This window comes from Syngnathus leptorhynchus, chromosome 7 (assembly GCF_054491065.1).
Source record: "Syngnathus leptorhynchus isolate UIUO chromosome 7, UIUO_Slep, whole genome shotgun sequence".
NCBI classification, from domain to species: Eukaryota; Metazoa; Chordata; class Actinopteri; order Syngnathiformes; family Syngnathidae; genus Syngnathus; species Syngnathus leptorhynchus.
The window spans coordinates 2,489,573-2,501,680 of NC_141201.1; the positions used below are offsets into that span (position 1 = coordinate 2,489,573).

The 12,108-nt window shown below is 48.7% G+C and overlaps 4 protein-coding genes across 8 annotated transcripts; 3 read left to right on the plus strand and 1 right to left on the minus strand.

Annotated features, from left to right (window-relative positions):
- Nucleotides 1-72: 72 nt before the first annotated feature.
- On the plus strand, nucleotides 73-3,756 carry LOC147054104 (uncharacterized). Of its 2 annotated transcripts, none has more exons than XM_085917342.1 (7): nucleotides 73-439; nucleotides 836-1,013; nucleotides 1,112-1,413; nucleotides 1,518-1,587; nucleotides 1,894-2,075; nucleotides 2,152-2,735; nucleotides 2,848-3,756. In XM_085917342.1, the coding sequence occupies exons 1-7, from the start codon at nucleotides 284-286 to the stop codon at nucleotides 3,656-3,658; spliced, it is 2,283 nt and encodes a 760-aa protein (XP_085773468.1). In that variant the 5' UTR covers nucleotides 73-283; the 3' UTR covers nucleotides 3,659-3,756. The 2 variants fall into 2 exon arrangements, with proteins under 2 accessions (XP_085773468.1, XP_085773469.1); XM_085917343.1 differs by having other exon boundaries at nucleotides 1,115-1,413.
- Nucleotides 3,757-4,111: 355 nt separating this feature from the next.
- Nucleotides 4,112-7,139, plus strand: rnf168 (ring finger protein 168). 4 transcript variants are annotated; one of them, XM_085917358.1, is made up of 9 exons: nucleotides 4,112-4,398; nucleotides 4,554-4,632; nucleotides 4,724-4,927; nucleotides 5,067-5,268; nucleotides 5,349-5,413; nucleotides 5,506-5,661; nucleotides 5,728-5,816; nucleotides 5,889-5,961; nucleotides 6,042-7,139. In XM_085917358.1, the coding sequence occupies exons 3-9, from the start codon at nucleotides 4,754-4,756 to the stop codon at nucleotides 6,657-6,659; spliced, it is 1,377 nt and encodes a 458-aa protein (XP_085773484.1). In that variant the 5' UTR covers nucleotides 4,112-4,398; nucleotides 4,554-4,632; nucleotides 4,724-4,753; the 3' UTR covers nucleotides 6,660-7,139. The 4 variants fall into 4 exon arrangements, with proteins under 4 accessions (XP_085773484.1, XP_085773486.1, XP_085773487.1 ...); XM_085917360.1 differs by having other exon boundaries at nucleotides 6,069-7,139; XM_085917361.1 differs by having other exon boundaries at nucleotides 6,096-7,139.
- Nucleotides 7,140-7,251: 112 nt separating this feature from the next.
- Nucleotides 7,252-9,526, plus strand: clns1a (chloride channel, nucleotide-sensitive, 1A). Its single transcript, XM_085917382.1, has 8 exons — nucleotides 7,252-7,651; nucleotides 8,023-8,159; nucleotides 8,390-8,536; nucleotides 8,615-8,725; nucleotides 8,800-8,805; nucleotides 8,876-9,049; nucleotides 9,179-9,248; nucleotides 9,334-9,526. Coding segments are annotated over exons 1-8 (765 nt in total). The 5' UTR covers nucleotides 7,252-7,532; the 3' UTR covers nucleotides 9,335-9,526.
- A 26-nt stretch (nucleotides 9,527-9,552) lies between these two features.
- Nucleotides 9,553-11,166, minus strand: aqp11 (aquaporin 11). Its single transcript, XM_085917376.1, has 3 exons — nucleotides 10,350-11,166; nucleotides 10,054-10,170; nucleotides 9,553-9,985 (listed from the first exon to the last, which is right to left on the minus strand). Exons 1-3 carry the CDS (start codon nucleotides 10,945-10,947, stop codon nucleotides 9,909-9,911), a joined length of 792 nt encoding a protein of 263 aa, XP_085773502.1. The 5' UTR covers nucleotides 10,948-11,166; the 3' UTR covers nucleotides 9,553-9,908.
- Nucleotides 11,167-12,108: the final 942 nt, after the last annotated feature.

Sequence of the window (12,108 nt, forward strand, 5' to 3'; positions counted from 1 at the left end):
TGACGTCGAATTATGCGACGGCAACACGTAATGAATGAAAAATAAATTGTCGCTTTCTAATGACGTCACAAGTTAGCTGCGAACTCGACTCTCAAATGACTCCAATGTGACCCGGATGTAAACATCGCAGACATATTGGACGTCCGAACGCAGATAACCATCCCGAATGATTGCCTCTGTTTTTGTTAAAGACCCGCATTTGTTAGACCAGAATTTGTCGTTCATCATAAGAATTAAATTTCTAAAATTTTACATTCGTCCTGGCGACCTGCCTTAGGCCTGGATGGAGCGGCCGAGCCATGACGAGGCGACAACCGCCGAAACTTTCCGCTCGCAGGCGACGCTCATCATGGAGGTGGCGGTGGATGGAGCCGTGGGAGTTTTCCACAGGAGCCTCGTTGGCGGGCAGATCCAGGCTGCAGACAACGCCGAGCTGAAGGTAAGCAGCGGTTGTTATTGATTCTAATAATATTCGTTTTATTCTTAGCAACTTACGAAGACGAACGGAGGGGAGGCTGGAAGTTTATAGGAGAAGAGTAACGAGAGCCAGATAACAATCCCGTCCTCACTTCCTTTTTCGCCGAGGCGAATAAATCATTAAGTTGAATTTATTTATCAGTTACATAAATATAATGTAGTTTTATATTTAAACAATTTCTATATGTATTTAATCAAATCGACCGTAGTTACATTGACAAGCAAACTGCTGTCACAACTCAAATAACTAGTAGTACACGCTCCAAAATGGAAGAGGGCGCAATTTCGTTCGACAAATTGTGGGGCCCCCATATTCGCGGATGTACTTGTAGCCTCATCATGTCCTCTCCCTCCACAGCGTCAGCTAACATCCATCTTGAGTGTGGCAGCGAAGGAGGCTGTCCGGCAAATCTGCAGTGTGTTTGGACAGCTCCTGGCAACCTTGCCCAAGGAAGATGACGCCTTGCGAGACAAAGTGGGGCAGTTGGAGGTTGAGCTGAGGGACAAGCAAACATCTACGATGGAGAAAACAAAGAGTAAGAAAGTAGCTTATTATTCAGAATTGTTCAATCTTAACCAAAAGGGCTATGATTGAACTCTAATGCTATGTAATTGTTTAACTTTGTTCATTTAGCAGCAGACGACAAACGACAGGTCGCTCCCCCCATGAGCCTCGCCATGTCCATCATCAACTCGGCCAAAGCGATTTCCAGCAAAGCGAGCAGTGACGGCGGTGGTACGGCTCAGGTTCCTGTAGTCATCATCAGCTCGCCGGTTAACACCACATTCAGAGTCCCGAACGGCCCCTTGGTGACGCCATCTGAAGACCACCTTGAAGATCACGCTCAGGGTGAAGTCTCTGGCGTGGTGGCGGATGATCAGCCGGAGCCCGAGAAGTTGGTGGCCACCACGAACGAGACGGAGCTTCACGAAAAGGTTGGGCGTGTTTTGTGGATTGTTGTTGTTTTTCTCTCCAGTTTCCTTCACACTATGTCCGTTTTTGTCACTCACGAAGTATTGGATATTTATTTGTCGTTCAGGAGGCCAGGAAGACGGGAGAACCAGATGAAGTTAAATCAGAAAAGGAGATGGAGACCCACACTCAACCAGGTAATTCATTTCCATTACGGGATGAATAAAACACACTATTCATATTTTTGGGCGGTGTCCAAATGTCCTGAAAGGATAAACGAAGGGCACTCAGAATGCCACGATGCACTTGGAAAAGTAGTGAGCATCCATGTTTACTCAACAGGTTAATAAAAAACAACATGGCACAAGCACGAATATCAAAGCGATGCTGTAAATATACACCGCCGAAGTAATGAATTCATTTTATTGAATAGAAAATCTTCCTCAAGTTCCAAAATGCACTTTTGCCTTTGGAGGTTAAAAATGTTTTTCTTTATGACGTAGCTGCAAGTGAAGAAGACCTGAAAGAGCTGGAGAATAAGCGCCGGCGCGAGCAGTACAAGAACAAGCGCTTCTTCTGCGAGCTGTGCGACAAAGGCTTCCACCAGCAACACCAGCTACGCAAACACGCCTTGCGTCACACCAAACCCTTCCCGTGCACGCTGTGTGACAAAGGCTTCTACCAGGTATGTCGAAAAAAAAAAAATCTGGAAATAAAGATAGCGGATTGATTTTTTAAAAATGTTTTCCCCCATTGCAAAGGTGAAAACACTGCACAAACACCAGCAGGCCCACCAGCTACACGAGGCTCAGGAACGAGACCCTGACAAGATGCTGGCGTGCGAGCAGTGCAATCGGAAATTCCGTCTGGCCCGGCAGCTGCGCGCCCATCAAGCGTCGCACCGGCTAGAGGCGACGCCCCTGCGCTGCGCCACCTGCGGCCGCACGTTCACCTCGGCGGCCGTGCTTCGATACCACGAGATCTCGCACGCTGACGTCAAGCCCTTCATGTGCGACGTGTGCGGCAAAGGCTTCCTGAGGAAGAAAAGCTTACGCGAGCACCAGACGGTCCACACGGGGGCGCGGCCGTACCCCTGCCAGATGTGCGGCAAGCGCTTTTCCACCAGCGGGAACCTGCGCGTGCACAAGCGCTCGCACTCGGACGAGCGACCTTTCTCGTGCGGCGAGTGCAACAAGGCCTTCAAGTGCCGTATGGGTCTGCTGCAGCACCGTGTGGTCCACACGGGGGAGAAGCCTTTCGTCTGTCAGACCTGCGGGCTCAGCTTCGGACTCAAGTACAACTTCCAAAGGCACCTGCGCCTCCACAGCGGTGAAAAGCCCTTCAAGTAAGATCACTTAAAGTTCACACACAGATACACCCAAAAAAAGGAAAACTAAAATTGTGAGAAAAAAAATTCATCCATCCACTTTACGAAGTTATCGTTGCGTGTGCGGCAGGTGTGAGAAGTGCGGCGAAGGCTTCTCCGGAACGTGGGCCCTAAAAACGCACATGCTGGCGCACGGCGTGGAGAAACCCTTCATGTGCGACCTGTGCGGCAAGACGTTCTTCTACAACTGCCAGCTGCAGAAGCACCAGCTCGTGGTCCACAAGAACAAGGAGCACGCCAAGGCGGGCGGCGCGCCGGCCGACAACCGGCGCCGGCGGCGGGCATCGGCGAGCATGAAGGCCTTCAGCTGCAAGAGCTGCGCCAAGAGCTTCAGCAGCGTCAGCACGCTTCGCTCGCACGAGAAGAGCCACGCCGAGCACAAGGAGTTTGTCTGCGAGACGTGCGGGAAGTCCTTCCACCAACGCCACCTGTACATTTACCACATGCGCCAGCACAGCGGCGACCGGCCGCACGTCTGCGGTTATTGCCAGAAGGCCTTCCTGCTTCAATCGCAGCTACGCCAACACGAGCTGCTGCACACAGGCGTCAAGCCGCACCAGTGCCAACAGTGCGGGAAGGCCTTCAGGACCACGCAGAACTACCACCGACACCTCCTGGTGCACACGGGCGAGAAGCCCTACGAGTGCGGCACGTGCGGCCGCAAGTTTCGCCAGTCCAACCAGCTCAAGTCGCACATGCAGATCCACACGGGGGTCAAGCTGTACTCGTGCCAGAGCTGCGGCCGCGGGTTCTCCGACTCCAGGCAACTCAAGAAGCACCGCTGCGGCGACGGGGCAAAGGCCTCGCGCGAGTCCGGAAGCAAATGCAACAAGGAGAAAAGCGCAGTTTTCCCTTGGAGCGACGGTTTCGTCAACGAGTGACGCATCGTAGAAATTGTGGAAAAAAAGGGCCAGCTTGAATGTTAATGATTCACTCACAAGAAAAACAAACACCAGCACAAAAACAAATAAAAAGGATTTCGCCAAATTATAAATGACTTTTTTTTTAATCCACGCAATGGCATTTGCTGATTCGTGCTTTATTACTGCTGCCGGGCAGAATCTTTTGTACTTCCCAAACATCACTTTTCAGCAAACCACATGAACGCCATATTTGTTTACGTTGCCTTGTCAACGTGCAGGTTGCAGGTGATTCGCCAACACATTGAATGGTCAAGAAAAAAATGGATGATTTATACACTACTTATTAATGATATAATAATTGTCTATTTCAGTTAAATATTAGACATGACATGACTATGTCTGATAAAGTTTCAAAACACATATTACAAGTAGCAACACTCAAAACTGTTGTCATCGGCTTTTCCAGACGCTTCGTCATGCGCGTGCGCAGACGTCACCATCCGGATTTCGCGGGTAATGGTAGAGCTTGATCTTCTCGTTAACTACTAAACACGTTGTAAACCGATCCACCATTATATATATCGATTCAACCTTATTAATAAAGCACTTTGGCGTTCGTTCATTCGTCTCATCCGAGCGGGAGTTGTGACTACCCGGCGGCTTGACTCGACTTAGCTTTTAGAGCTAACGGCTAACTGGGATTGTTTTGGGGACCAGGAGCAAATTTATAAAAGCTACTGAGAGGACACAACTCAAAAGGTAATCCAAGTTAAAAGTGTCAAGCAACTCTTCTGTTAAAGAGTTTTGTTGGGACACCAGACCGGTTGTTGTCAAAGGGAAGCAGCTTAGCTTTGACACACGTTTGTACTACATTGCACTGTTGTGCTCAAGTGATCTATGCTGGAATGTTTGCAGGAAAAGTTCATGTGCAGTCAACCCTCCATGTTCTCGGATGTTAGGACGAAGACCAGCCACGAAAAGCAAGAAATTCGGTATTGATTAAATATTACAATATCTCATAGTGAGTAATTGCTGTAGCGTTTGTTGTGGAAACCTTGTCGTCTGCCTCCATTGACCACATAGGACCAGGAGCAAGAAGGAGGGAAGAAGATCATGCCAGATTCGGATGCCGAGGTGCCAGACCCAACCAAGTCGAGTGGTAAAGGCAAAGGGAAGGGCAAGGGGAAGAGAGAGGAGACGCTGTCCCTGGACGACTGTCTGTGTCCAGTGTGTTTGGATTTGTTTCTTGAGCCGGTGACGCTTCCCTGCATGCACACCTTCTGCAAGGTGAGTAATCACACACGCACACACACACACACACACACACACACACACACACACACACACACACACACACACACACACACACACACACACCTCTGAGAAAAGGAGGCATTTAACATGCATTGTGTGTTTTTGTGGTCAGGCTTGCTTCTTGGAGTCTGTAGACAAGAGCGCGTTGTGCTGCCCCATGTGCAGGAAGCGTGTGTCCACATGGGCTCGTTTGAATAATAAGAACAAGACTCTGGTCAACCAGCAGTTGTGGACACAGATCCAGCTCAGCTTCCCGCAGCACTGCCAACGACGCCTCGGCGGGCAGGACGCCGTCAATGATGGCGACTTGACGGGTACCACCACGCCATCCCGTAATGTTCCATACCACTTTTTTTTTTCCCAGATCGATGCCATGACGAGTACTTTGTGTTAGTTTTTCCCCCCAGAACGAGTCAGCCTGGTGAGCTGAGACAAGAATATCAGGAGCAGATCAACAAAGTAAGCTAAACATCAGCCGCTTCATATGAAAGTCCCATTTTTTTTTTTTTTAATTACCCCTCAGAAATGCCAACTTGTGTCGTCGTTGTCAGTTGTCTGAGGAGAAGCGCGAGCTGGAAGAGGAGGAGCAGCGTGCCAGCGAGGAGTACATCCACAAACTCCTGGCCGAGGAGGAGAACATCCTACTGGAAGAGCGGAAGAGGAGCGAGGAAGATGAGCAGCTGGCCAAGGTGCTCAACAAAGAGCTGGTCTGTCACGACGTCGTCTCCATTCTTCTACAACACGTTGACTGACGCTGACTTCTCTCGTTGTAGAACACCACTCCCGTCTCCCCTGACAACCGTCATCGTGCTCACATCACTCCGGCCAGGAAGAAAGTCAACACGGCGGGACACATTGAAAAGTCAGTTGTGTAATGAAGCCGTGGGATACAATATGGCCGCCTTCAACCATTTTATCCTCTGAATATTTTTAGGTTCTTGTGTCGACTTCCGTCCAAGTCCAGCCCGTCAGAGAGCAGCTCCACCTCCACTTTGATTTCTAACAAGGTTAGTCACAAACATATGAACAACAATGTCTTTATTATGATTGCAACAGGATTAGGATTAGATCATTGTCCTAACTGCAGGTTGCTACCCCGGTTGACATTTTCCAGGAGAATATTCTTCTCTCTCATCGGCAGCATCTCCTTCAAGCGGACCTATACGGGAGTCAACGGGACCAACCGGAACCCCCTTGCCCCGGCCCGGCCTCGCCGCTGGAGGCGCGACACCGCCAAATCCGTCACACTGACGCAGGAACGTCAAAGAGGAAGAGCACTGAACCCGCCGACGAAGAGGAGGCAAAGCGAGGACGTCTCCATTTGCCCTCGTCGTCTTCTTCGTCTCCGCTCCCAGAGGGGGCTTTGGAGTTACAGGCGGAACTGGAAGCCCAGCTGGAGCGGCGCCGTCAGCAGGAGGAGGCCGACCGGCAGATGGCACTCCTCCTGCAAGAGAAGCTCGACCAAGAGGAGAGGCAGCAACAAACGGACCGGAGAAAAGGCACGGTCGACGCGTATCTGCTCAGACGCGTCGGCCCCGACACCCGCAGGAGAAACTCCAGGACTAGTACGACCTCTCCCTTATCACTGTCTACCTCCTCCTCCTCGTCCTCCTCCTCCTCCTCAGAAATGTCCACCTCCTCCTCGCAAAATGATAGCAGCAGACAGTCCGCTCTCACTGACATGTTTTCGGACCTGGGCAGCTGAAGCCCCTCAAAAGGAGACCTTCAACCGGGTCTGGCTCCTGTGTGGCCCTCACCCCACAATGGAATCCAAAAGCTGCAGAAAGACCAATTTGAGCCTTAATAAAGCCAACCCACGCCTATTTGCTGTGCGGCATTCGTTAGTTCACCTCTTTGCAAATTTTAGGGGAGAAGCCGAGCCATGTCTAAAAAGAAAATATTGTTTTATCACCAATTAATGGCATTTACAGTGAACCCCGACATTCAATTCGGCACTTGCAAATTTGCCTTGCCACATTTTTGGGGAGGAACCTTTCTAATGTTGACTGAAAAACGTACTTATTTACTATTTCTATGTCCAGATCAAAATCATGTCCAATAGAAAATGGTTGGTTCTTTTTGTGAACATGTTTTTGGGACAATCTTGGATGAAATCCCATTTCTGTTACGTTTGCTTGTGACATCACTTCCTGGTGTGGATGCTACGACTGTAGATTTGTAATTAAAGAGTTATTGAAAAGTCTTTGTTTTTTATTTATGCATTCATTTATTCATTCATTCATTCATTCTGTGTGGTTTTTAACCACACGACGCCAGGCCACGTTGTGGCGCACTGATCTCGCGAGATTTCAAGCATACATTTAAACGTCACACTTGTGGCAGCATCTAGAGGCGAACGTCGCACTTCGTCGACCCACTTCGCCTTGGCGCTTTATGGACACAACAACTTCGATTTTATAAGTCCGGATCGCTCACGCACAGCCCGGCTTGCTGATTAAAAGTTCTCCACCGGTTAAATAAATACATGAACGGGATTTGTTCTGTCCACGTAAGATAAGCTAAGCTTTAGCCACGAGAGCTTTTACGTTGTTGACGTCCTCGTTTGTGCAAACGCGCCATGGTTTTGTTAAAGAACCTCCGACCTCCTACCGAAGGAATTCGGCTGCAGCAGGATGACACGGCAGCCGTCCTGGACGGACACAAACTGGGTAACGGGACGCTCTATGTCGCCGAAACGTAAGTCGGCGGAGGATTCGGAATGCTATTGCTAATGCAATTTTCCACCATAACTTGTTTCATCGTGTGTGTGTCTCAAAGTGGTTATAAAATAATAGTATTGATCTTCGAAGCTATTTGTGTGTTAATTCTGATTTATATTTAAGACACAAATGTGAGCTTTACTAACATACTAGCAGCAACCGGAACTTCCGGTCAAATCTAGCATTGGAAACTTTGTAAAGTAAAAGCATTAAAAAAAAAAAAAGTTTGAATTAAGACGGAACGAAAATTGACCCAAAGACAAAATCCAAAGGATTCAAATAGCGTTTTAATTTAACAAGACAAAACATGTGTTGCATAAAATGTACACATTGCTCAACTGTTTGCAGGCGTTTGTCATGGTTTGATGGTGCGGGGTTGGGGTTCAGTCTGGAATACCCTACCATCGGCCTCCACGCCATCTCCAGAGATGTCAGCGCCTACCCCCAAGAACATCTCTACGTCATGGTCAACGGAAAACTCAGCGGTCAGCACTCTACACAGTCTTTGTCGTTAACCCTCTGTGCATTCCTTCAGGCTTGTTATGCTAAGATAAGATAATCGTTTATTTGTCCCACGCACGGAAATCCCAGCTTTTATACTGACGTTGGAACTTATCAACGATATGCAATAAATGCTAGTTGATAGAGCTTATACTTATATCGAGGATAAGGAATAAATGCTCAAGTGGCTTTCTATATACTGCCTTCCTTCCAGAGGAGAATGAAGCCGAAATGGCAGAGAAGCCGGCAGAAGATGAAGATGACGGAGTGGGTAGTTCGGAAGATGAAGACGACGGTGGAGATGATGATGAGGAAGGAGGTATCACGGAGATTCGATTTGTGCCCGGTGACAAAGCAGCACGTGAGTCCAATATTAAAATCGCCACGATATCGTTGCGGTGGTCCTTGTGTCGACACATTTGTACCCGTGGGTCTCTAGTGGACTCGATGTTTGCGGCAATGTGCGAGTGTCAGGCGTTGCATCCTGACCCTGAAGACGAGGATTCTGACAATGACTTTGAAGGAGAAGAATATGACGTGGAGGAGGCCGGTAAGTCCCACACGTGCTCGCGGGTATCTCATACACACACTAACTACCACGTCTTCCCTTATGTGTGTTTACAGAGGCCGGTAAGAGAATCCGTCACACTCGCTGAGGTTGAACCCATTTTTTAACTGTGTGTCTCAACGCCTGGATCAGAGCACGGCCACGCCGACATCCCGACGTTCTACACGTGTGAAGAGGGTCTGTCTTCACTGACTCAGGAGGGCCAAGCCACGCTTGAGAGGCTGGAGGGCATGTTGGCACAAAGCGTGGCACAGAGATACCACATGGGCGGTGTACGCACCGAGCAGGGAGACGGACGCTTTGAAGGTGGGACTCGAGTACCTTTTGACGTTCCAAATGACATTGCCTCTGGAGTCACTCGTGGTTTGTTTTTACTGAACTGGTCCGTCAAGGTACTACTATTGAAGATGTTTTTTGTTTTTTTTACGTGTGTAGATGGCATGGAGGTGGATGGAGACGCTGATGCAGAAGCAGGACAGTTTGAGGATGCAGATGTTGACCACTGGTCAGTCTCACACATGCACACACACACACGTAGATAGAACTTGTATAGATAGCTAGATGTACTAAATAGATTGTCCTGTGTGTAGATGGACCACGGATGCATCGTGGCAGCTGCACTCCTTCAAAGCATCCTGAGCACTTCCTGCTTGTCGCTGTCAGTCATCCCAACTTGTGTTGTTGTGAACCAAAATAGTTCATTCCTCCCCAAGTTACTTTTTGTATGTAAACAAATGTAACAATGAGGCATCGTTTGTAGTCAATTCTCAATAAAAGATTACGTTTTCTAGAAATGTTTTTCTCTTTTATTTAGAAAAATTGTGCTGCATTCAAGGCTGCTGGGAAATCCAACCTTTGATCAATTTGAATAGTGTTAGAATTAAGGAATACTGTGAACAAAAAGCATGGCTAACAAGTGCAATAAAAGAATGTTTGTATAATGCAATTTAAACCACTTATTGTTATAAACAGCTACCCAGAAAATATTAATAACAGTTAATATGTGGATAACATCGTTGTTTTTTTTTAAGTGGCCTAAAAAAAATTGTAATTAGAACATCATAGTGCTTCGGGAACTACTATGATGAACAAATCCTAAAAGCTCTTCAAACTTGAGATAAGAAACTTGTGTCTTTTAGTTTGTGCTATTATTGATGCAGCTTTATCATTTCCTCTTGGTGACATGCTGAGGAGACCCCTGGTTGGATGTTGGGTCAAAAATCAACACGGATGCCAACATGCCTGCAGGAACAAGTACAAAGTGAGGAGGAGAAATCAAGATTGTCTTCCACATCTTTCATGTGTCTCACCCATCAGGGGTCCCATCCAATACACCACGCAGTATTCCGCCAACGAGTTTCCAATGCAGCCAAATTGAGTTGAGAAAGCCAACGCAGGATTATACACTGCCCCGCTCATGCTACCACCTGCATGAACACACACACACACACACACACACACACACACACACACACACACACACACACACACACACACACACACACACACACACACACACACACACTAAACGGGCTACATATGAGCTGTAAACGAATGGCGGAACAAGCACACAGTAACTACACAATCACGCGTGTACTTCACATACCTGCGTAGACAACAGACGTGATGACAGCGGCTATGACATGAACTCTGTACTTCTCTTGTATCCAGCGGGTGTGTGCGTGCGCACTCTGGACGGCAAACGCGCACGCCATCTCTACGCACACGGCCTCCGGCAATGTCGCGCGAATGGCGCTCGCGCACTGGAAGTTTTTGAGCGCGTGGCGTGCGTGCATCCCGGACAGGCCCCGCCCCCAAAGCCCCTGCACCGTAAGGCGCGCGGCGGCAGCGGCCAAGAACTGGCAGACGATGCCCAGCAGCGCGCGCGTTCCCGACGTCCTGCCGCGGTACGCGTGCTCGAGCACGGCGATGGGGTTTCCAGTAGCACCGCGGAAAGTGAGCGCGTGCACCACGGCGGCCGCGTAAGTCAACGCCAGTGCGGCTCCGCCTCGGAGAGCACCCGTCTCGCCCAGGAGTCGAAGCTCATTTGTGCAGCAGCACAACTGGAAGGCGGACGCAAACTCCGCCACGTACTCGCGCATGCTCGTTCTCGGGAGCAGGTGCCTGGAGATCCGGCGCGCGGCGTCGCTCAGGACGACGGCCGATGCCATCACCGCCAGAGACACCGCGACGTCCGCGGACATACTGGGTGATCTGGCGGCTGGCCGCCTCTGGTTTATTAGCGGGGCCTGCTGCTCCTCTATGCCAGGGAAGGGTGGGTGCAGCCCGGCACCAAGGAGCGTCAGTGTCGCAGGATCAGTCACATGGTGCGCAACAGAGCAAGTCCGCTAGTGTTGGCTCGTGAGTGAACGATTCGTTCAAAGAAACGAATCCTTTCAGTGAAGGAGAGTGAACGAATCACTTCCTAAAGTGATTCGTTCTTTTTTCAGTTTATATGACTTCAACCAGTAGGTGTTGCTTATGCGCATTGAAGATGGTGCCACCTCGCCGTAAAACAAAAGGAAGAAGAAAATGACGTAACGTGCCGTTCACGAACGAGTCGTGAATTGCCTTTCCCGTTCCCCAACTGAACGGTTCTGTGAGTGAACGAGTCAGTGAGTGAGTGATTTGCATTTTCAGTTCATTGTGAGAACGGATCAGTGTACCTAATAGTGTTCGGATGACTTCACAGATCAAACAACCAATCAGAAAGTGGGGGTGAGGGCGGGTGTGGCACTTTTCACTTTCATTTAAGCTTTTTCCCTAATGAAGTGGCCTGTTATTAGAACACCTGAAAATGGCGGTGGACGTAATGGAGTGTCCGAGTGACGTCACAGATCAAACAGCCAATCAGAAAGTCGGGGTGAGGGTTGGTGTGGCACTTTTCACTTTCCGTGAATTTGAATCATGATTTGAGAGATTCAGTTCACTAAAAATAACTGGAATGCACATCATAAAGTCCCCACTCTTTGGGATATTAGTGGGGTGGGGCATACCACTTTTTTTGGCCTCTAGATGTCGCTACTGTTCAGTCTTCCAGAGATGAGAGATGAATAAATAGACAGACAGACAGACAGACAGACAGACAGACAGTAAATATTGCTACAGACTTTGAATCAGCAACCGAAGAATTGCTGACTGGTTTCCAATTGGATTGTCCATTTTTTCATCCGACAAAACAGAAAATAAATTCAAATGATCAACAAGCAGTAACAAAACATTACCTATCATAAATTATAACTGTAATATATTATTCATATGATTTTGGTTGTTAATGACGTGCCACGTGACCGCACGGCATGAAATATTAAAATCACAGCAGGTGGATGACAGACAGCCAAGGAAGGCGTTGCCAGTTCATGCGC